We start from the raw sequence: 25,291 nt of genomic DNA, 5'->3' as shown, positions 1-25,291 counted from the left end.
ATCACCGAGAACTGAGAATTGCGACATTTTCGATGTTTGTACCGGGAATTTCAGACACGGAGACTCATGGAGATTTCAAAAATTCGTCCAAAGGTAACCAAAGGGTTGGGGATCGCATTTTTAACTATCACTAAATGTTTCGAATTGAGGTCGGCTAAAAAGTAGACAGTTTCGGGGACTGTAATTGGTGTAGATGTCACATTTTGAACAGTGAGCGATAAGTGACCAATTTCATGCTCAGCACAAGTGACTATCTTTACACAGGGTATTGTGTACATACATGTATGTTGTTCAGGCAGTCAAGTGATTTACTATCTTGCTACATTTTGATTTTACATCTATTTTATACATTATTTAGCAGTCAAGTTACAGGGTTTTTTTTGTTGTCTTTCAATGTTTATTGGATTTGTATAGTTATATTTATATCTTGCTACATTTTACGTACATACCGGTACATTACTTTTTATGTGAATAAAATTTAAATGTAGGTTTGAAAATTGAAAATATTATTGATTTCAAGAGTTGCTATTGAAATATGATGTATGTTGTAGCGATTTATGTCATGTACATTGTAGACCTATGAACTGTTCAACTGGGTAAGTAGGCCTATATTGCTCAGTTTAAGATCCAGAAAGTATGTACTTATGTGTGCCCTAGTGCCAGTACTAAAACCCTCAGGGTACTAACTTCAGTCGATATACCATGGATTACCGGTACATCAAGTGGTGAAAAGCCCGAGGGGGGGGGTACTCAGTACAAATGACCATACGGGGACGTGCCGCAAACATGGGTAGCATTTTCAGCCTTCTGGTATATCAATGACCTCCTTTTCAAAGCCTATTTTTTCAAAATTTTCTCAATTTTTTCGCAAAACAGCCCAATTTTTCCTTAATCTAGCCAAATTTTTCAAAATTTTCCCAAAATGTGTCAAATTTTGGTTAAATTCGGCCGAAAATTTCGACTTTTGGTATATCAATGGGTCCAAATTTCTTGAAAAATTGGTATATTTATGGGTCCACTTCCAAAATCTCAGCGGCACGTCCCTACCAAAACCAAACTTGAGTACCCCCCCCCCCCCCGGGTGAAAAGTGCAAAGAAGAAATAATGGAACACATTTTGTATCTTGCACACAATATGCTATATGAAGAGAGGCTCAGTAAAAAACTGTTAAATATTTTACAATGCACTGTCAGACAGTATTTGCCCAACCCGGATTCCAACCAGGGTTCGCAGGTTTTTGCCGCAGGTGGAAAAAAACACGGTTTTAACCGCGGTTTTAACCACTTGGCAAAAACAAAATTGAAGCTCTTTTGAAAACGTGAGGCAAAACATGCTAAAAGAATTTTATTTAACAGTTGACAAAATATTTTGTCAAAATTGTTTGCCCAAATATAACGTTTTAAAAACGTATTCATGATCTTTTTGTTATTAAAAAGTTTTGTATTATAAACGTTTTAAGAACATTTTTGTGTTTGCTGGATTTACTGTCCTACACTCATATCAGCGAAGAAAAAAACGCATTTTATGCCTTGCTTCATCTAGTAGTTTTAGAGCAAGAACTGATTGAACGCCGATGGTTAATTTGTAGTAAGGTCAAATCTGGCAAAAAGGTCATGTTTACCTCGACTGTTACCTCTAGTGCAATCCACACGTGCATCTACCTCGACTGCTCGGTCGGGTTAAGGATTTACCTCTGACTTTTTCAGAGGTAAATCAGTCGGGTTAAGGTCGGGATAAGCTGCCCGACTCCTGTCCAGACGGGCACAAACTCGACCTTTATCACGAGCTTACCCGACTGGGCACTTTACTCGAGGTAAATACCCCTTTACTCGAGTTAAATACCCTACGTCTGAACACGGCTATAATGTCATGGCATCAATGAGTCTGTATGACCTAAAGGGGTCCCCAGGCCTGCACCTGTTGAATAAAGGTCCTAAATTGGATGCAAAATGTCCATATGTAAGCAGATATATATGCAAATTTTTGTAGACCTACCCAAAATATTGACTTATCAATGATGAATGTTGGAATCAGGGTTCGGTTTTTGCCGGCAAAAACCTGTTTTTGCCGGCAAAGTGGCAAAACCTGGCAAAAACTGTTTTTGCCAGTTTTTTGCCTGGTTTAAACCGCAAAACTGGCAAAAACTGGCAAAACTCGCATATAGTCACTCAAATATTAAAAAGTGACACAGAAAGCTCATAAACAGTAACACACAACTTTTATAATCATTCAACACATTTTTTGTCTCACCAAGTCCTTAAAATGAAAAAGTTTTGAATTTGATACATGCCACATTTCGATTAATTGCACTTGAGCAATGAAAACGCATGCCTTTAATGTCTTAATAATATTACTTATAATTACAAAATCTGGCCTTGTTACGTTCGATTTTTTTTGTAACTTAATGAGATGAAAAAACTGAACTATAAATCACTTTTTTTACTTAATTTTAGTTTTTGCCAGTTTTTTCAGACGTAGGGTATTTAACTCGAGTAAAGGGGTATTTACCTCGAGTAAAGTGCCCAGTCGGGTAAGCTCGTGATAAAGGTCGAGTTTGTGCCCGTCTGGACAGGAGTCGGGCAGCTTATCCCGACCTTAACCCGACTGATTTACCTCTGAAAAAGTCAGAGGTAAATCCTTAACCCGACCGAGCAGTCGAGGTAGATGCACGTGTGGATTGCACTAGAGGTAACAGTCGAGGTAAACATGACCTTGTTGACAGATTTGACCTTACTACAAATTAACCATCGGCGGTCAATCAGTCCTTGCTCTAAAACTACTAGATGAAGCAAGGCATAAAATGCGTTTTTTCTTCGCTGATATGAGTGTAGGACAGTAAATCCAGCAAACACAAAAATGTTCTTAAAACGCTTATAATACAAAACTTTTAATAACAAAAGATCATGAATACGCTTTTAAAACGTTATATTTGGGCAAACAATTTTGACAAAATATTTTGTCAACTGTTAAATAAAATTCTTTTAGCATGTTTTGCCTCACGCTTTTCAAAAGAGCTTCAATTTTACATCCATTTTCCGCTATGATTTTTACTCAAATGAAATTGGGTTACAATCGGACTGCATATTTACTTTTAGAACCTGCATGCAACTTCCGGAAATTATCCCTGGGTACAAAATGGTCGTGGTAAATTCACGTCAGCGTAGTCGTGCTTAAGGTCGGGTAAGCTACGATGGACAATCAGTCGAGTTAACGAAAATATTTGTGGTATCTTATCACGGGTTGTAAAAAATTTAACTCGAGTAATAATTCAGGTCTGAACGTGCCTTATATTGAACCCTAAGTGATACCAAGCATGACTCATGAGTCACCCTCAATCAGTTTACAATAGGTGACTCATCTGAACAGCAGCTGTGCTAGGGGGAGTTTCCAAGTTCCCATGTACAGTATTGTGTTTTTGTTTGTATAGTTTGGGTGTATGCATCCCTTGTTACTTTAGTCAATGTGACTAAAGATTAAATTGCAAGTTGTAAAAATTGTATGTATTAATTTTGAATGCAAGTTGCAGCACCGAAAGTAAAATGTTGGACATTTACTTTTGGAATTACTTTGGAATGTTCACACTAGTTCTTTTTTGAATTTTAATTCTATAAAATTTGATACAATTGATTATAAATATTGTCACAAATTAAAAGAACTAGATGTTATATCCAATAACGTACCCAGTAGTTGATGTTCTAAGATTGCGAAAATGTGCCAAAATAAACTGCATTGAATTGGGTTTTTTATTATAATAATTTGTTTATTACATACTTATTTTATTTATTTACTTATGTGTTTTTTTTCCTATTTAATTATTTACTCCAATTCTATCCAATAGTATCTATCATGTGGTACAAAATATTTAAAATCAGCTAAAATTATGTCAAAGATGATTATTATTTAAATACCGTAGTAAATACTAAATTCCACCAGAAAATACAAAGGTATGTGGCAGCAACATTTTTTGTTATTTTTATATTTATTTTTTATGCCTCCACCGCGAGGCATACTGTTTTTGCAATGTCCGAGCTTCAGTGCTTCCGTCCGGATGCTGTATCTCGGGCATGGATGGGCGGATTGACTTCAGATTTTCAGGATAGGTGGGTCATGGTCAAAAACTCTGGATACTTTTTTGGGGTGAGGTTCAAGGTCATATAATATACTGAGGTCAAAGGTCATTTGAAGTCAAATTACTCTGTCGTATGGGCATGAAACTTGGTGGATACAGTCAACATTTAAAGTCAAATTTTTGGAAGGTCATTTCAGGGTCATCTGGGGTCACCCAAGGGTCATCTAAGGTCAAATTACTAAATATTGTCTTATGGCATGAAACTTGGTGGGTACAATCAACATTTAGAGTCGATTTTTGGAAGGTCATGTTGGGGTCATCCGGGGTCACGCAGGTGTCATCTAAGGTCAAATTGATAAAATTGGTCGTATGGGCATGAAACTTGGTACATTCAACATTTAGAGCCACATTTTTGGAAGGTCATTTCAGGGTCATCTGAGGTCACCCAGGGGTCATCTACGGTCAAATAAATAAAATTGATCGTATGGGCATGAAACTTGGTGGGTACAGTCAACATTTGGAGCCAAATTTGTGGAAGGTCATTTTAGGGTCATCCAAGGGGTCATCTGAGTTCAAATTACTAAAAATTGTCATATGGGCATGAAACTTGGTAGGTACATTCAACATTTAGAGCCAAATTTTTGGATGGTCACCCAGGGGTCATCTAAGGTCAAATTAATAAAATTGGTCGTATGGGTATGAAACTTGGTGGGTACAGCCACCGTTTAGAGCCAAATTCTTGGCATGTCATTTTGGGGTCATCCAGGGTCACCCAAGGGTCATCTGAGGTCAAATTACTAAAATGGATTTGTACACATTTAAATCGCCCCATGGTGGAGGCATCCCATTTGACGCTTTGCGTCGAAAACCGTGACGTTTCTAGTTTATTATATATTTATTTATTCTATTTATTTATTTATTTATTTATAAAGTTGTGTTTCTTCTTTAATTAAAAAGAGTGCTCGATCCTGTGAAGGAGAGCGTGTACATAACATTAAAAGAAACAAATTTATTCCATGTTCACTACGATTCGCTTCGCCCAAATGAATCGTAGTGAATATGGAATAAATTTGTTTTTTAATGTTTTATTTATTTATTTATTTATTTATTTATTTATTTATTTATTTATTTATTTATTTATTTATTCCTTTTGATTGATTTATGCCCATTGATTTATTTCAAACAAAAATCTGAGTTGAAAACTATTTTACAAATCTCATTTCATTTAATGGTATGACACACATGTACATTGTAAGCTTACATCAAAAGATAAATCCAGTAAAAAGACGTTTTGCAAATTTGTTTTGTTTTATAGGGCATCACTAGAAGAGGCAGAGCACAACATACATAACTTGGAAACAAAGCTAGAGAAGGTATGTATGGTAATATTTGACTTTATGAAGTTCATGCAAACTGATTGAGAGAACAGAAAAAAATCATGACTTGGCAAGGTTTGAACCCAGGACCTCACAAATAAGCCTGCACACATGTCTAAGTTGACCTACATAAAGTACATAGTTCAGCACACTAATTTGTTTCATAAACAAGACAAAAAACTTGGTGATAGTTGTTTAGTGAAACTTTAAAAATGTGCAAGTTTCACAAAAAAGCTTCAGAAAAACATTTTTTTTTTCAACCCAGCCCAATACTCATTGCTGGTACCTTGTAAATGTCCTTGTTTTTGTGGTTTTAAGTTAGCATACTCTCTGTGTCTTTTCCATCCCAATTTGTTTGTTTGTCTTAATAATTTGTCAACAACTATTGATCTGCAATTCACAGTCAATGTTACAAACAGTTTTGATGTTTGTTTTTTCAGTTGGTCAAACTATGCAATGTTATGGTGGAAGCAGGGAAAACATACAACTCAGCATTTGGGTAAGTCACAATTATGTATACATGTATGAATTACCATAATTTGACCTCCATGTACACAGTAATTAAGGCCTGTATTTGTAATTCATAAAGTGCCAGTGTGTAGCAGTTTTTAGCATGAATTGACAGCAAAAATGTCATTTGAATCACAGCAAAAAGTTGTAGTTGGTTTTTTTTTTCGTAAAAATTTTACGAGAATTCATGCAAAGCTATTTAGGAATTAGGAGAATCTCTGCAAGATTGAATTCTTGGATTCTTACCAAACCTGACAGAGTTTGTGTAAGGGATTCAAGGGAATGAATTATGGGATCTGCTAATGATGGTGCATATGTGCATTACTCCTATTGCAACATTCAAGTCGTTGGATTATTAAGTAATGCATCGTGATGCTTGATAGCCAAATTACATTGTACATGTAGGCCTTGTTTGTACAACATGCCAACAATTTTATCACAAGTTTTATCCATTCTTATCACATAGTGATATGTCCTACAACATGTAAGTTTCAATCAGAACACTCTCATGTCTCATTTATGAACAATGTAAATTCTTTATTGAAATTGTAAAATTTGCACAAAAGCTTAAATGCAAATTTATACAGAGTTTGTTATTATTAATTAGGACGATGCTAAACAATTACAATTTTGTCTAGTGAGCACATAATACACCTACATGCTTTGCAAGCAACAAGCACATGTATTTATACAGTGTATTGTCATAAAATATTTGTTGTTCTAAAAAAAATGGCACAATAACTTGTTTCATCCCAAATTAAAACCAGATAAGAACCAAAAAAATCTTATGTTGTGTGATAAAAAAAAAGAGTTTACTTATTTTCCCTTAAAAAAAGAAAAATAGATAAAAAATCTAACTCTCAACATTCATTCCTCAACAAACTTTAAAAATATTCTCAACATATTTTGTACAAGTTTATGAATATATTAAATCATTGTTTGTCTGTTGTGGATTATAATCACCTCGAAGCAGTCCAAAAATGAGGCATACTTAGCATTTCAATGTGTATCACACATCCTCATTAGAGGTGTGATGCAGTGATGTTGTACCAGGATTGATGAGCAGCTCCTTGATGTCACCTCAAGTGACTTCATGTTGGAAATTATTACCCCATAGTACCTAACTTTGAAATATTATCCTCCTCTTTATTGATGTTTTGAATTTGGAATATACTTGATGATGCGGTGAGATGTCACGGATGATCAGTTTCTGGATGCGGAGAATTATGCAGTTTTGAGAAACTTCAGAAATATGATAGCAGACTTAGCAGTACTTATCATAGTACCCAAAATATCATGATAATGTTGCATATATGGAGAATTGCACTACATTGGTTGGGTCAGAGTCACAAATTGCACAGTGACCAGTGACAGTATTAAACCTAGATGTTTTCTGTTACCTTGCAAATTTAACTTTTCATTTTTGTGGTCTTTGTAAGATGAATTGAATATCATAAGCATCAACACAGAATTTCTTTCTGAAAATTACAAATCTACAAGTTCTATCATTTATAATAATTTTGTGCTGGAGTATTATGATTGGCCAGTGAGTTACACATACCGATACCTCAAACTTTGAATTAGTGACTTTTTATGAATCTTTAAAATTCAAATTTTACTTCACATTTGTGTTGGATTTTGCCTTCAATGACCTACCAATGACTTTAATATACTCCAAATATACCTACAGCATTTTGAATTGTAATATCCAGGGATCTTCAACATTGTGTAGACGTGAATTTTATGTGCTGAAGTGTGTTTTCAGTGTAAGTAATACTTATAACTTTGTATGGATCTACTAAATGAAGTGTACAGTTGACCACTTTTGAGCAGATGCAATAATTTTATTCCGGATTTTTGGATTTATATATGACTACCTTTGATTTGAAGGTATATTTTGAACTTTTACATGTAATTTGTACATATAATTGCTCTTTTTTTATCTGCCATAGACAAGACATGCAGCTCCACCTACATATACGTAAATGATCTGATAGTGACTATAATATGCCAAATTTCTTGTTCTCATCTGTTACAGGTCGTTTATCACTGGTATTAAGGATTTAAATCGGTACTTTAAGGATGACAAACTGGTGCAGGTAGGTTTCATTCAAATATTTGTTCATAATTTGTGTATAATTCATAAAACTCTGGTAAGGCTAAGCATTTGGATGTCTTGAAGGCCTACATTTATTCAACAAAGGGACTGCAATAATTATGGACCCTGCTCAGACCATGGGAGAGGGTTTGTCTGATATTGTATCACTCATACAGGAGTACGGTATTACTCACAGGTAATCAGTGTCTGTGCAAAATATTTTGACCCATGTAAGTGTTCTACAAAATTGAAAATTTATTTTGATTTTCTGAGACCGCACTTCAAATTGCGCTGCATCAGGTGAAATTACACCATATAAACTTTCAAAATGGGAAGTAAAAAAAAAATTAACTCAAAACACTGTAATTGCATGCTTCTAATGCATTGTGGACACCTGAAGCTGAAACCGTGACCTAACCGTATCACCGGAAACAAGACTCATACATTTTTACCTTGAACAAATACATTATTTTCCTCTTTTTTCAAAAATTTGTCACCCCCTTTTCAGCTCTGTGGGGTCACCACTGCATACGTCACAGTTACACACAAACAAATAACCATACAAACAAATAATTTCCCTCCAGCGTTGCCAGGAGGTAGATTTTCCATTATTATAAGCATCAGGAATCATAGCCATGCCGATGCCTGAGAGAAAATTGAGTGGAGTATGCTGATTTAATAGATGTCATATGTAAAATAACTTACCCATCTTAAAATGTGACATTGGAATTCCCTGGCTAGCGAGGGTATCACTGGGTATGACAGTGACAGAGTATAGAGTGATGAATTGAGAAGCTAATGTTGGCTATGTAGTTGTCACTATGGACCATGAGAGCCTCATCTCAATGGCATAGTCCAATAACCTCAATTACATAATCAAAGGGCAAAATTTGACCTCAAGTTGCAAGGTATGAGTTTTTGTACCCAAATCTTCAAAGGTCATTCAATGAATGTACAAATGTATTTGGGTTAAAGAACTGTGCCTTGACATATGCTTGCATGTTGTGGATCCTAGTGTGTTATCTCACTACTCAAAAAAGTACAAGACTAGAATTTATTTATTTCATTTTCATCTTGTGTCACTTTTAAAATGAAAGCTTTTTGTTGTTGAAATATTGCTATAATACTATCACGATTCTAGTGGTCAAGTCTGTGCAACAGTGAGTAGGTTTATTGGTTCTGTTTCATGCAGGACCATATATATGCAGGATTTTTTTGGGGGGTGCTGATTTTGATAAAGTGGACCTTTTTTCCAGGGGGCAATTCAATTTGGTGAAAAGTGGACTTTCTTCCCAATATGTGGGCTTTTTTGACCAAAAAAAGCGTAAAAAAAACCAGATTTTTTTGCTCGCTACGCACACAAATTGTTATTTTTGGGGGATTTTTTTATACCTTTGCAATTTTTTTTGCGTCTCATAGATAATAACAGTAAAAGCATTTTTCCCTTGACTTTAAATACATGTATTCATCATTGCATATTATGTATGAGAAGTCCCCATAGTTTACATTCATGGAGTTGCCAAGAAGTCCAATAGATTTTGAATACTATTATGACTGGCAGTGACAAATGTATGGCTTTACCAAGCCCTAGATGTGAAGATGATCTCTATGACACTAGGATCCACAACATGCTCACCCATCAGGGCACAGTTCTTTAATCCAATACATTTGTACATTCATTGAATGACCTTTGAAAATTTGGGGACAAAAACTCATACTCTGTAACTTGAGGTCAAATTTTGCACTATGGTTGTTTAATTGAGGTTATTGAACTATGCCATTGGGATGAGGCCATTGTGGTCCATAGTGTGAGGGCCAGAGTAAACTTGTCATAATTTTGACATCATATTATTGACATAGCTATCACCAGATTCTAAATAGGTTTTGACAATAAACACCATTTGCAGGTGACAATTTAATATGTCCAATATTAATGTAATAAGTTTGATGCCTAGTTTATTGAAGTTTTCGTTGAAATGGTTATTTTCTTCCAAGAAAAGTTGGTCGCCTTATAATTATTAAAAGAAATATATTAAATGAATGATGCAAAAATTACAACACGTTCTAAGTGTCTGCAGTCAAAAACTGTTGGAAGAAGAAAAAGAAAAAACTGATGAGCTACGATTACCCATTACTTTTTGCTTTGATACAGTGGGTCCCAAAGGTTTTTTACAAGTGACCCAATTTTTACCTGACTATTTTATCGCGACTCACATACTATTATGACATCGGACATGACATGACATAAATATAAAAGCAAAAAAAACATTAAAAAAACAAAATTGTATCCAAAATGGGCATAGTTGTCATTGTGTTCAGTCCGTACTCTAAAAAAAAAGTATTTAAATTGCTCAACTTTCTCGCACTCATATAAATGTGTGGTCATACTATCATACTCCTGGATCATACTATGACACATTGTCATTTGAAGTCACTGGCCCTCCGCAGATTGTTTCCAGACTTTGACCAAGTTAATGTAGATCATTGGCATTTATCTTCCTCCCAACTTCAATATGACAATCAGTGACATGGATGTCCATTTCTTTGAAGCCATCTGGTTTTACTATGAGACTTCCCATTGTCATTTTCTTGGAATAAGTTTGAACCCTACTTGTCATACACAATGATCACCTACAATTGGTAGGGAAACTTGTGGTTAAATTTTGCACATCCCCTTTGGTATTCAACATTGTTATCATTATGATTGTTTACAGTTGCACATTTTAAAGTTTAAATGTAATTGCATTTGCAGGGCAGTAGGCCTATACATGTATTTTGATTCCGCTGCTAGAACTGTATTTTGGTGTCATATTCTTGGAAAGGTATTATGAAGGGATGCAATTGGAGCTTCATCATGGTGATGTTTTGCACATTCACTATACCAAGTTTGCAAAACAAATTTTTGTTATCTCTGACATTGTAGCACAAGCACACTTGTGTTATTTCCTAATGTTGATACCAGGTTTTGATAAAAACTTGTTTTCAACATGTAATATGCAGGGACTGTCTTTTGGATTTTGCAGGAGAGAATTAAATAGCTCTTCTGGAGCCATCAAGGAGAGCTGTTCAGAGCATTTACAATAGAATGTAAGGAGAGAATGGTCAACTAAGGAGAACTAAAAATCACTCTCCTATATCAGATTTAAAGAGAGCAGTAGAGATTGATTGCTCTTGCTCTCCTCAAATGGCAGTCCCTGAATATGACATCATAGCGGTTATCCGTGTTCTGTAAGCTGCATATCCTATCAGCGACTGCTATACCTTGTTTATGACTTTCAAAAGAAGTACCTGCATGTGCAACCATGACTGTTTCAAAATAACCCGCCAAAGTCATGCAGGTAACTCCGAGGTCGTGCATTGAATTGGTTTGAACAGAGAAGATGTAAAGAAAGGAGATAGATCCAGCTATCCTCAAACAAAATATGTGTGTTGCCGCTCATTCAAAAGCAATCAAGCTATTTTGGTTTAACAATAAAATACAACAAAAGGGTTCGAACCCATGACGGGTGTGATACACAAGTTGCTGCTTACTAGTTTTAGGGAAAGGTCCATAGAAGTTAGAAGTCACACATGAGTGAAGTGGATAACCTTTATTGTAGTCTAGACTGACCTAGCCTAGAACTGGCTCAGTGCCTCTCAAGGCTCCCGCTAGCCTTCAAAATCTCTGCTCCGATCGGGCACACAACTGTAAAACCTGGTCGGGAAATGCGTGTCCCACAAAAGGTACCAAAAATATAAAATAATGAAGCAATAAGAAGTAAAAATGCAGAAATTGATTCTAAAATTTCACGTGCTTAACTGATCCTTTCTCTTTTCATTCTATAATAATAGTCCTCTTCTGTTTTGGTTATTGTAATACTTGCATAAAATAATACATTAGTCATCTTTCCTGTATCCTCCTCTGTCAAATGTAACTGGTCACAAAAATATTTGCTTAATTTTAATGATTTGCCTCTGGTGCATATCTGTCATCTTCCTGGCACAGCACATAACTTCCACATTCATATCAGGATTCAGTTACTACCTCCAGGCCTAGGAAAAATCACTACAAGCTAATTATCTCATGTTCATTCCCAAAGTTCACTGACCTACTTCTTCATCTTTGATCTTGATGTTGACCTTGAGTTGTAGGGTATGAGGTTTAGTTCCTTGGAGCATGACATCAACATTTATTCCTCTTTAGTAAGTTATTGGCAGGAGGAGGATTACAAGATGAGCATCAATACATCAGTCAAAGTTCATTTACCTACCATGTATCTCATGCTCATTGCCAAAGTTCACTGACCGATCTTTAATCTTGATCTTGATCTTGACCTTGAGATGTAGGGTATGAGGTTTAGTTCCTTGGATCATGACTCAACATTTATTCCTCTTGGTAAATTATTGTCAGAGGAAGGATTATAAGATGAGCATCAATACATCAGTCAAACTTCATTTACCGACCATGTAAGCCAGTATTTTTGCGTACATGTATTTTTGCGATATACATGTATAGCAAAAGAAATGGTTGCATAATTCTGGCCCATAGGTGCAATACATTACTTAAAATGTTACATGCTTCTAATTTAACTGTCATGGCTGGATTCGCAAAATTTGTACTTGGTACAGTACATTGTCTCTTGTATTTTGACCTGAAGTTGGATGTTTATCGAAAGTGTTCCACATTTCTTTACATTCATGACACTTTTTAGGTAAACACCCCTTTCACATCTCTTTTATTGTAAAAAGTGTGCAAAACAACCTTTCTGTGGAACCCAAGGATGATCAACATAACCCAATTGCCTCCCACATCGATGTGCACTTATGGGACCTTTGCAGATGATATTTTGATTTTTGATACCTTTCTGTAGATTTTTCTCCAGATTTTCAATTTCTTACATGCCTGTGATGACATTTGTCCAAGGAATGCAGTTGATATGGATCTTGGTGGTAGGCCTACTGGTAGTCCTTTTTATGCTGGTATTGCTGCATTTTGTACCCAGATTTTGTATGACCGAGCATGGGATCCTGATCAAAATCCGAGTGGAGTTACTCAAGTTTGGTTTGTGTAGGGATGTGCTACTGAGAATTTGAACCCATCCATATACCAATTTTTAGAGAAATTTGAACCTATTGCTATATACCAGAAGTAAAAAAGAGTGACTGAAGGTTTTAAACCTACAAATATGTTCCTGAAATGTTCTGGCAAATGTGGCTATTTTTTGGGAAAAGTGAATTCTGATAAAAATGACCCATCCATATACCAAAATTGGCCAAGAAAAAGATGTATAAAATGGCCGAAATTGTGACCCATATTGCCGCACATTCCCATATAACCATTTGTACCGAGTACCCAGTACCCTCCTCCCCATCAAAATCCAGGAACCAAGTGAATAGATTGTGCAAATGTTCAAAATTGTAGACAAATTTGTTTGTAGCAAAAAACAAGTAATGAAATTAATATATTCCGCTCCCCTAGGCTGTACATAATGAGCGATTAATGCTTCTTGCGTGGGATGATTGCGGTGATAGTAGGTGAAAAGGTCATAAATGTTTATTTTGTTAAAAGAAAACAATATTTGGTTCAGTTAGATTGCCCACCTTTAACATTTGGGTGTTGATTTGAAACATTTTGATGATAGCAATAATAAATTTAAATGCAATTTTGATTTTGGTACTCAAGTTGAATGAAGATTGTACTTGAGTGCAAATTATCATTTAACAAAACTCATAGGCCTAAAGAATGCAAGAACAGCAAAACTGAATGAAAAATAAGGATGAAAAACACTGCATTCTCTTGTTTTAGATTACACATTGCTAAAGTACAGAAAAATCCATAAGTACTGGAATTAACAGCCCAACCCTAGTTCCTCACATTATGTACGTAATTACGTATTTTATGCACGCCACATTATGTAAGTTATGTTATGTAAGCACATGTGCCATTTTGCGAAAGCCCATTCATGCATAGCATGGCAAGAATTTTTATTTGAAAATCAATTTTGTTTGTTCATTCATTCATTATTTTCCATTTCTTTATATTTCTTTATTTATTTGTTTCTTTATTATTTATTTATTTATTTATTTATTTATTTATTTATTTATACATGTATTTATTTTGTAAATATTTATTTATTTATTTATTTATTTACCAAAGTTAGTCACCTGAAATTTAATACTTGTTATATTTATTTATTCATATATATATATGTAGGCCCCCCTATTTATTTTGTAAATATTTATTTATAAATTTATTTATTTATGTAGCTATTTACAGGTTTTATCAATATGAAACACCACATTGTGCATACCCGATATAATAAAGAGTTCATGTTAGAGCCTAGATGTATAGAGGTGTCAACTCTGAGCAGTTTATCTCTAATCAGGGCTAATCAATACCAGCAACAGGATTTTGTGTCTGATCACAGGAAGGATGGCAACTGGACCTGATGGTTTACATTGTATTCATTAATAACCTGAAGTCTCTATTGTTTTAATCCCGGTTTTAATGAGGAAGTAGAAAATCTTATGTTACCAGTAAAAGCTTTTAACTACAAAAAAAGGTCACTACTTTTCGTTATCAGAGATTTAATGTACAAAATATTTGGTCTATAAACTTTTATTTTAGTCCACCAAATGATCACCTACAATGTATAGGCCAATTTGATCAAACATACATTAACCATGGTTGCCGAATTCGGCAGCCTTACTTGTGTGGCAATAAAAGTATGGAAGTGCATTTTAATTTAAATCTTCATTTTGGTATCTGATTTTGTCTTTATTAGATTTCATGTTTGCTTTTTGTCCACTTCATAATTAGCACACAATTTATGCTTGTTCCAAAAATGCAAAAATTTGAATTTACCGCATTTTATGAAAGTCATATTTCAACTTTTTTCCAGAGAAAAGAAGCATAAATTAATTCTATTTGTGGATATTCATACTCAGATGATTCTAATTAATTATTTAGAAAAGATGATTATACATCTAACCATTTCAATTTGATACACAAAATTGGCCATGATGATGTGCGTATTATAATTTACATTTAAGTAAATAAAGATGGACAAGTACATAAATGTTTAATACAAAATGGTTGTCACATAAAGATAAAAAATATTGAATCTCTTGACTCTTGTACACTATACATGTAGGCCTATAGTTTTATAGATACAGTAGGCATAATGTTCTGTCTTAATTGATTACCAGATATCTATATTGTTTGATGCAAGACATTAATTTTACGGTTCGGTAGAGCGAGACCATTTCATAACATCTGACTTTGTTCTATGTTTACTATAATTGTATCAGCCCTGATAATACTGTTCATTAGTTCCCTGTATATTGCCTTGTCAATATCTTTTTACCTTGGCCCTGAGCGCCTTGTTTTTAATATCCTCATGCATGAATGATGGGAAATTGAAATTCAACCCTTAAAGTTACATTGACACACGTGATAAAACATTCATGTTCAGTGGCGGCACCAGAAATTATTTTTTGTTGATAAACAATTACTGTTTATCCAAATTGAATGGTTTGTTCAAAATTGATGTACACATGTACATTGCTCTAGCAAAAGCAATGGGTTTAGTTGGAATTTATGAATCTGCATGTTTTTCATTTGAAGTGTCATCATCAGGCCTGTCAAAACAAATTTTAAAGTGCTGCGGCCGAACGTTGGGGTCTGGGGGTGAAACCTCCAGCAGGCTTTGAGGGGGCAGAACCCCTCATGTCTAAGGGGGAAATGAATGTACAATTTTAAGGGTACCGTAAGTTAATAGAACTAAACTGGAAAAAGAAATCAGATTTTTTGTGTCAATTTGTTTATTTTGTTTATTTTTTCAAGTTGAAAAGTGGTGCGGCCATGGCCGCACCTGCCGCATTTTGGGCATTTAAAATTTGCAGATAAAAAATTAGTTTCTTTTTGCTATTTCAGTTTGAATATTTGACACATAGATTATTTTAATCATCTCATAAGGCCAAAAAAAAAAAATGTGTGTGTTTGTCCGTAGAGGCTTATGAAAAAGTTGGGTCGGTAGGTCTGATTTTTTTTTTTTTTTTTAATTTGAAGACTGGTAAATAAGTCAAAACACACAGCACTTTACTGGTTTAACTCTTGAGATGGTTCTGCATGTTATACTGTTCATTTTCTTTACATTTTCTTTCTTTAAATTTATACTAACCACTGTTTTATACGATGTCCCATCGATGCCAAAAAAAAAAAAAAATCCAAAATCCCCCCACCCCAAAAAAAAAAATCCACAAAAAATTATAAAAAAAAAAAAAAAAAAAAGACTGTTGGGACCAGGGTACACGGTCGGTCGGACGTGGACAAACAAACAAGTTTTTTTTTTTTGGCCTAATGAAGGGGGTAATACTAATAACTTCATAAGTACTTTATGTGATGTGCTTATTACCATTGACATTGCATTTTGTAAAAGAAACGCATTGAGAACAGTCTTGGCAAGTTTGACAACGTTTCTCACTTGAAGCTCATAACATTCTTCATTTTATATGTGCAAGCAGCTGCGATATTTAATACGTTTATTGACAAGAGAAAGTCACAAGTAATTAGAATGCATTTACAGAGATGACAGTTATCGCTGTTCTAATAATGGCATAACATGTTATCATATTAAATTCATCCAATAACAATTACAAAACTGAAACCTTTGTGAATAAAATTGTGTGCAAATTTAGTTTTTCCAGTTGGAAGGTACATTTGCATTATTTAGTTATGTGGATATGTGGTTATAGTTATAGGCATCTATGTAATTTATGCATTTGTTATGTTGCATACTTTTATTATTTAAATTTAAAAATAAATAAATAATTTTATTTTCTCTTTACAGGGTCACCTAGTTAAATTCATCCATGCCTTAACAGAACTACAGAATTATCGAGCAGTAAGTATGAAAGTGTTCCTTCAGTAAATAATCATATTTTGTACCTTTAATTATTTTTTTGTAATGGACACGTTTCAGTTGACAAAATCATGTTTTATTGCAGTGATCTGGTTTCATAGATGGTTTAAACAATCAGTATGCACACTGAAAATAGCATGTGGGGAAGTTACTGCGAAATGAATTTCTCAAACAAATTATTCTTTCCTTGATCACATCTTTGTCTGTAGGTAATTTAGGAGTTTGGTCCTGTATGTTCACCAAGACAATGTTTTCATTTTCCTAATGGAAGAAAAAATAAAAGTTTAAAAACAAATTTAAAAATTTCAGAACTGTAAATTTTCATGACCATATTTGGAATTGGCATGAAAAATGCATTGAAATGAGTACAAGCAAGCTCTTGATAATTTATCTCAAAACTTGGACTTTTTATGTGGAAGACAATGGCCAGCACGCAGAACATTAAGTTGTGCTTTGTGCGCACTGGTTTATCAATTAGGGAAATTCATTTGGTGCTAAAATTGAAACATCGGGAAAAAATGTGCATGACCCCACATACATTTTATGCTTCCGCCGCCACTGTATATTGTTACTTGCAATTTGATATAATTAGGCCTATAAACACACACAGTAGAATTGAACCAGGGAGGAATCCAAGAAATTAGGGCAGCAATTGAAACACTACCCATAAAGCCCCAATAGCATAAAGACAAATTATATGAGTTATGGAGATACTCGAGACACAGCTACAACCCCATCAGATCACCTCTTTAAGGTGATATTATTGTGTAAGTTGTCTGTATGGTCAACTTATTTCCATTCTCATGACAAATGTGACACGCCTAATTTATGCTTGGGCCACTTTGTACTTCAAAGTCAGATGTATACATCTGATTTGGGACTCTTTTGGACTAAAATATGCACATACTTTGTAGAGTTGGGCTTTTGGTCCAAGTGGATTTGATGGGTACTCTATTTTGTATGGTAAAAATTGTTTTATTGAGTGCAACAACATTGAGTGCAACAAGATGTGGGTTAAAAACAAAACAATTAATATTTCAGGAGCTAAACATTCCTTTTACAAGTTTAAATACAGGTAAAAACATTAAGTGAAATGCATCTTGCCACATATGGCTTTAGCCCTTTTCAATTTTTGTAATGGGTTCATGTAGTAATTACCAGGGGGCTATTCCAGTTTGGTGTGGGTAGGGGTATGCCACTAAAAATTTGAAAGTGGACCCATCAATATACATGTACCATTTTTCAAAAAATTTGAACCCATCAATACACCAAACATTAACAATTTTGGCCAACTTAAATATCAACTTTTCTATAAATTTTTGAAAATTTTAGCTACAGCAAGTTCAGTTTTTTTCTAAAAAAATGAGAAAATTGTGAAAAAATGACCCATTACCAAAATTGGTCTTAAAAAAGCCAAATTTGTCCTGAGTTCTCCGGAGTATTTACCAGTATACAGTAAATTAAATTCCTGCTCATTCAGGAAATTCACACTACTTTAAGAACAAGTGTGGTGTTGTCACCTTAATCCTGTCATGAATGTGAAAGTCACATTAATGTTAACAGACAGAGCATGAATGTTTATAGCTAGTCTGCTGCTAGATTGAATGCTTCAGATGCTCGTCATTTGTCTCTTGGCAGATGGATGTTAATTACATCTGAGTTTTATCAAAACTTGTTGAAATATCAAAATGATAAAATTATATTGCAGACTGTATTTGTGAAAAAATGTATGTGTTAATTGTCTTTTTCTTTTTTCTTGAGATTGATTGAGATTATGTTTCAGTGGATTATTTGCAATATTAAATTTTATCAAAATAGTTTTAATTTCTTTCTGAATATTAATTAATTTCTTTCTTTCTTCAAAATATTATCAAAATAGTTTTAATTTCTTTCTGATTCATGGAAATGTGAAATCAGAATGAAACTCAAATTGTGACATGATCAAGGGGAATGAGTCACATGTCGACCCTGGTCGAAAATGAGTTTTACAGAGGTTTCCAAAAAGGACATTTAGAGTTTTCAGAAATGGAAAACCCCATGTTGATATGACTTTTCTTTGCGAAGTTACATCAATTAATCAATCGCTGAAAACTTTAACACTTTCAAAATCAATATTAGCGACATCCGACTCATTTCCCTTGATCGTGTCACAATTTAGAATGGAATCATCCTTGGGCTTATGTGTGAATACATCATTGACATAAGTTTTTATTGAAACTGCCACTTGATGTCATTTCTGTCAGGCCAAAAATTAATGTTTTGGTTCTTGTCACCTCCTGCCTCAATTTCTGAATTTGATTAGATTTTTCAATATATGTAAGTCTTTGGAATGCTTTAGGAAAACTTTATGCACATAAAGTTTATTAGAGAACAAAGAGCACTTTCAAGTCTTTTTGTGATACTCTAGGGGGCTTATCTCTCAGAATCTCACATTTGAAAAAAAGAAAGAAAATGCGCCTTCTCCTTTCTTGGAGCACTGTTGGAAAAGACCAAAAACAACTATAATTCCAACTATAACTACAACTACAACTATAACTACAACTATAAACTACAACTACAACTATAAACTATAAAATGTTAACACTCCATTAACATTATGCTAATTTTACATTTAAAAAAAATCCTTCCTCATCAGTTTTTGAACATAGGATATATAGGTGATTATTGTCCACCCGTTTTTGGTGAAGCTCTGAAGAACCAAAATATTAATTTTATATGGCCTTACACTCACACATATTATAGGCCTAATCAGCGAAAGATAAATAGAATGCATCTTTTGGTTTCACAAATGTAATTGTATAATGTACATATAGCTGTGGCATAACTGGCATTACATGCAGATCAGTAGTAAAATAATTGTATTTTTAAAAATATAAAAATGGGGAAAATCTGTTCCAACTGACCAGCAGGGAACTGGAGGATGGATCCTAAAGGGTGCAACTGTATGTGCCACACTAGCAAAGGATAAAAGTGAACACAGGGAAAATGTAACATAACATGGGGATTGGGAATAATTACACAAAAGGTATATTTCTGGTCTCTACATGTTGTATACTGAGATTGGGTCTCTATTTTTTATCACTCATAAAATATTTTTTGTATTTTCTGAAATGTCAGGTTTGTAACTTTGTGTGTGTTATTCTCCAGTTGGATGTTATGTCACATTTTCTCTGTTTATACTTCTGAAAAAATAATATTACCAGATGATTTGGTGAGTATAGTCCCACCCCGCTTTTGAGTGAACATTTTTCAAAATTGGGGGTGGGACTATACTCTCAATTAAAAAAAAAAAAAAAAAAATTTATTTTTTCGGTTTTGTAGTGTCCATGGACCTGGACCTAAATGCTAGGATCATTCATGGTTGACCTAAAAAAAATAATTTTTTTTAAATTTCAAGATGTTTTGTATTTTTAATATGAAAATTAATAATTTGTATTCATGTCATACTCTATTAATGATTTCAAAATGCATTCAAATTCAATGCATTTTTTTTAGGTCAACCATGAATGATCCTAGCATTTAGGTCTACAATCCGTGAAATTAATAGTTGGCACACTTGCACTAAACAATTGAAATGCGTGCCCTATCAAAATTGGAGAGGTGAGTGAAACATACATGCAGTATATGTGAAGTACAGACTACCCCCCCTATATCTCACCCTTCCCCACTCCCCATCTTTCAATGTTGGAGGGTCACACGGGCCTGTTGACAACATGGCTTGGTCCAACATTGAATTGGGGAGCGGGGCAGAGATATACCAAAAGACAGGCAAAGTGTGCCAACCTTTTTTCGTGGATTGTAGGTTCTGGGACACTCCAAAGCCGAAAAAATAAATAACTTGGCGGGTTTTACCCATATTGAATACTGCCCTCCTATTGTGTACGCCATGCTTCGTAAAGGATAATGGGCCTGAACTTGTTTTAGGTCCAAAAATAACAACACCAGGCTACACTTTTTGTCCTGAACCAGGACTTGTCACCATACAGTCTACCCAAGAAATAGGAAATGGTGAACCAAAATGGGGTTTCTATAGCAATGTGAGGTTATAATTGGAGCTATTATTGTTGAAAGTAGACTATTCCATTGGCTATTAGACCATTTTGGCCTACATTATGACTGTTACTAAAACAAAAGTGATTCCTGTTTATAATTAAGTCTTGGTCCCAACAAAATTCAGGTGAACCAGGACTTAACTTTTTCCCAAACTAAGTTCTGGTAGAAAAAGCTCTTACTTTCACCCTTGACTATGATTCAGCAGTATTAAAGAATCAATTTGAGCTCCATGCACAAGTATAGTTCAATATATCTATACGGTACTACTATGATAAAGTTTAATTTAATCTTTCATTATTAGGCCAAGTAAAATAAAGTACAAGTTTCTCGTCCCCCCGCCTCCTTTTTGGCAGCCTCCTTTTTTTTTTACTATTTACTATTCGAAATAAAAAAATAAAAAAATAAAAAATAAAAAATCGATTTAAAAAAAAAATTTTTTTTTTAAAGTTTTTAATTGTTTTTCCTACCCTTCCCCAACTCTAACCCACCCCCAAACCTTACTACATGTATACAAACCCAACTGCCCAACTAGCCAAACACCCTTGCCCCAACCCGGTTAACCCCCAAAAGGGAATTAGGGATAAAATTGATTTCACCCCAAAATCGGACCTCTATTTAGCTTTTAAACTTAGTAAATGCATGAATATATTAATAAAGTTTCAATTACTTTATTTAGCATCATCTCATCAAAATGGCAATTTTTATGGCTAATTATAGGAAGGAAAAACCTTTCACATGATTTTGGAAATTTAAAAAAAAAATTCTAAAATTCTAAAAATACCCAAAAAATACATTCAGTAAAAGCTTTTTCTTCTGGGTAAGAATTTTTTCTTACGTGCAACAGCTTTTTTCTTGCAGGTTAGAAATTTGATAAATAGGGCCATGCATTACACTTTGTATATGATTACCTATTTATCAAATTTCTAACATGCAATAAAAAAAGCTGTTGCATGTAAGAAAAAATTCTTACCCAGAAGAAAAAAGCTTTTATACTCGAAGGTATTTTTTTTGGTATAATTTTTTAGAATTTTAGAAAAAATTTTAAATTTCCAAAATTATGTGAAAGGTTTCTCTTAAATATTTTGTTAGCGATGAAAATAACAATATCGATGAATTGAGGCAAAATAAAGTAATTAAAATGTTAACACATTGATGCATTTTGAAAGGTGAAATCAATTTCTCCCCTAATTCCCTTTTGGGGGTAAGGGCAAGGGTTTTGGATTAGGTTTTAAGGTTAGTTGGGCTTGGGTGGGTGTATATTTGGGGGTGGGTTAGAGTTTGTGTAAGGGTAGGAAAACATTAAAATAATGATAAAAATTTTTTTAAACAACGATCGGCATCGGTTTCTTTATTGATTTCAAACCGATATAAACCAGGAAATTGGGTATATCGAATATGCCTTGTCAAGCTGAACACATTTACATTTTCTGTTTCTGAATTTAGAAACATGCTTAGCAAGTGGACTAAAAATGATACAAATCATTTGTTTTGTCATACATTGCATCAGTATACTAAAATAGCACAAGATCGGTGATTAAATATACATTGAACAGCCATATTTGGCATGGTGGCCATCTTGGAAAAAATAGCAAAAAATTGAAAAATAGTAAATAGTAAACCCCTGCCTCCTCCTTTTTTGAAAAAGTCCGGACGAGAAACTTGTTTCTTTTTTTACTTGGCCTTAATCTTTAAGTATTATCTGTTTTCTTTTGCAGACACTCGATGATCAAGCACAACGATCAGTAGCTAAAGCAGTCAGTACTTTTGTCAGAGAGTAAGTACACAATTGGTATTGTATTTTTAATGACAGAAAGTGCTTCAATGGAGTACCCGAGAGTGATAGTCAGTAACGTTTTATATCAGACACCTTTCATTGGACAAGATGCCTTCTTTAAACAGCTCTTTTCAGTACTTTGAAAGTAGACATGTGAAGCTGCTTGTATATATTATTGGGATATAGGGCAGGCCAAAATGATACTTTGTAGACAAGGAATTGCCTTGGATTTTCACTGAAAAGGCAAGGCAGCACGGCAGTTTGTAATATTTCAAGAGGGCATCATGGCAACTGTTGAAAATTTGAGAAGGGAGAAAACACACACAAACATAGATAGATGATTTTATAATGAAGGGGCAGGGCTGGGGCACCGACAGCAACTTCATTATAGGGCACGGCAAGTGACTGCCTTGGGAAAAGGACATATTTTGAGGGCATTACGGCAGTGGAGATGGGCACCCACGGCAAAATGCCATAGGTGCCGTGGGTTAATTCGAGGGCTGGCACCTACTATAAAATAAAAACTCCTTTAGCTCCCTGAGCACTACCTGCCAATCTAACATTGCTTCTGATTGGTCAATTATCTTCACTTTATAATCACCAATCAGAATGGAGCTTTGCAATTAGTTCACCCCAATGTTTTTGTGTGGTGAAATTATTCTAACAATGTTGCTGATTGGGCCAATTGATAATGAAAACTTCTTTTTGGCCAATTGGTAGGTAGTTCTCATGGGGTTAAGAGTCACCATTTCTCATGTAGATAAGAGGCAATTTACTAATCATAATTGGGCTTGGGGCAACCCAATATGATATACCCTATATACATACAAGGGCTGTCTACATGCAGCATAACCATGAAGAAGACCAAACTAATTCTAACAAAATTAGTAATGTCTGGCCCCCTCTGACCCTTTGATGCTTCAATATAATTGGTATTGTATTTCAGGCCTCAGTCTTGTGACAATATTATTGTGAGTGTGTACATAGGTTGGATAAGTGTCAAGTCATATTTTTGGGACTTCCTTCTCTTTTTCTTACGGTGAAAAACAGTGCAAATTTGAATAGCCACACAGTAAGAATATTAATCAAACAGGAAGTGTAGTTAGTGTGACCAGAAACCAAATGCCTAACTTCAGGTTGATATGAAGTTCCTCATACATGTGTGTGAGAAGATCAGAGGAATGATTCTAATGTAACCATAGACTATAAATACAGTCTATTTTCCAATTGTCCCAGTGCATTGTATGCTGTGAATTGTCGCATATTCATGAGGGCCAATTGTTCGATCGTGATGTGTCTCACAATCGCCCCAGCATTGCGAGCCTTTGGGTATACTCAATAGAGCGGTCTTTGCGAAAGACCGTAAAAATATGTGGTACGTGCGGTGAATTCTCGCATATTCATGAGGGCCAATTGTTTGATAATGCCATGTCTAACAATCACGCCAGCTGTGCGTGTGTTGCATGTTTTTGCGGAAGACCGTAAAAAAAATATGTGGTGCGGCCCTCATCAGGTGATGCTAAGAGTTTAAATGTTTGGAGTTCATCTGTATCTCCTTTAGTCCATGAATGTAACTAATATTGATCTTGAATTATTGGCAACAAAAAAAAATACTCATTCTGTTCAGCAAATGACAAATTTCCAACAACTTGGTACATGTAACTAGAAGTTCAATTTTCATGGTGTTTGCATCAAAATGTAAACGTCGGCTGGTATTTTAATGTAAAAAACTTGAAATTGAATATTTTTGACATTTCCTGTGATCATGTGAAGAAGTTTGGATGTTTACTGGCAAACAAAATGAGCCCAAAATGAGGATTTTGGTAAAAATTGATAGGCCTATGCCAAACCCTAATTCTACAAGTTGGATTAAAATGGCAGCAGGACACATTAAAATTATGCACCACACAGTAACAATGCACCAATTTAAAATACAAATTAGTACTAATTTAAATAGCCATAGAAGCAAACATAATGTGTATCACCTGTGTTCTGGTGAAATCTAACTATAAATAAGTGGATAGAGAGGGGGTTGTTACCATGGTTACCAAGCAACCAATTCACCATCGTTTATTTGGTACATTAGGAGAGATATTCTGAGCTTGTTTCAGCTATTTCACTTAACAATTTGCAGGCAGCCTGCAACATGTTATGGAAAGGCATCTATTTAAAACTATTTTCATTTGGGAAAGCTAACTTTTAGTTTTACCAACACAAAAAACTGGTCCATCAAAAAAAAAATTTGTAGTCATTGCGCTTGACCTGTCAAATGGGCTGTTCCATTTATAATCCACACTACCCCTGTGGAAGATTTATCTAAGGTCTTCCACAGAGGGAGGATGAGTTTCAAATTGAATACACGTTGGGTAACTTCCATTTGAAATACTCACTCCAGTTGTGGAAAAAATAAGTAAACTATAATTAATACAGGGTGAGTATGGGTTTCAAAATAATTATTAAACTCTGACCATTTACATTTGAAAATATCTCCCCTGTGGAAGATATTTC

At 34.5% G+C, this 25,291-nt stretch overlaps 1 protein-coding gene across 1 annotated transcript in view; it reads left to right on the top strand.

Moving 5' to 3' along the window:
• The window catches only part of LOC140156881 (arf-GAP with coiled-coil, ANK repeat and PH domain-containing protein 2-like), a 65,688-nt gene that overhangs the window by 1,408 nt on the left and 38,989 nt on the right, over positions 1-25,291 (top strand). The window contains 5 exon segments of the mRNA XM_072179897.1: positions 5,385-5,442; positions 5,886-5,944; positions 7,994-8,054; positions 16,885-16,938; positions 22,725-22,783. Of these exon segments, the coding sequence (XP_072035998.1) occupies positions 5,385-5,442; positions 5,886-5,944; positions 7,994-8,054; positions 16,885-16,938; positions 22,725-22,783 (291 nt within the window).

Source organism: Amphiura filiformis, chromosome 7, assembly GCF_039555335.1.
Source record: "Amphiura filiformis chromosome 7, Afil_fr2py, whole genome shotgun sequence".
In the NCBI taxonomy this organism is placed as follows: Eukaryota; Metazoa; Echinodermata; class Ophiuroidea; order Amphilepidida; family Amphiuridae; genus Amphiura; species Amphiura filiformis.
This window is presented reverse-complemented; position numbering and strand designations above follow the sequence as displayed.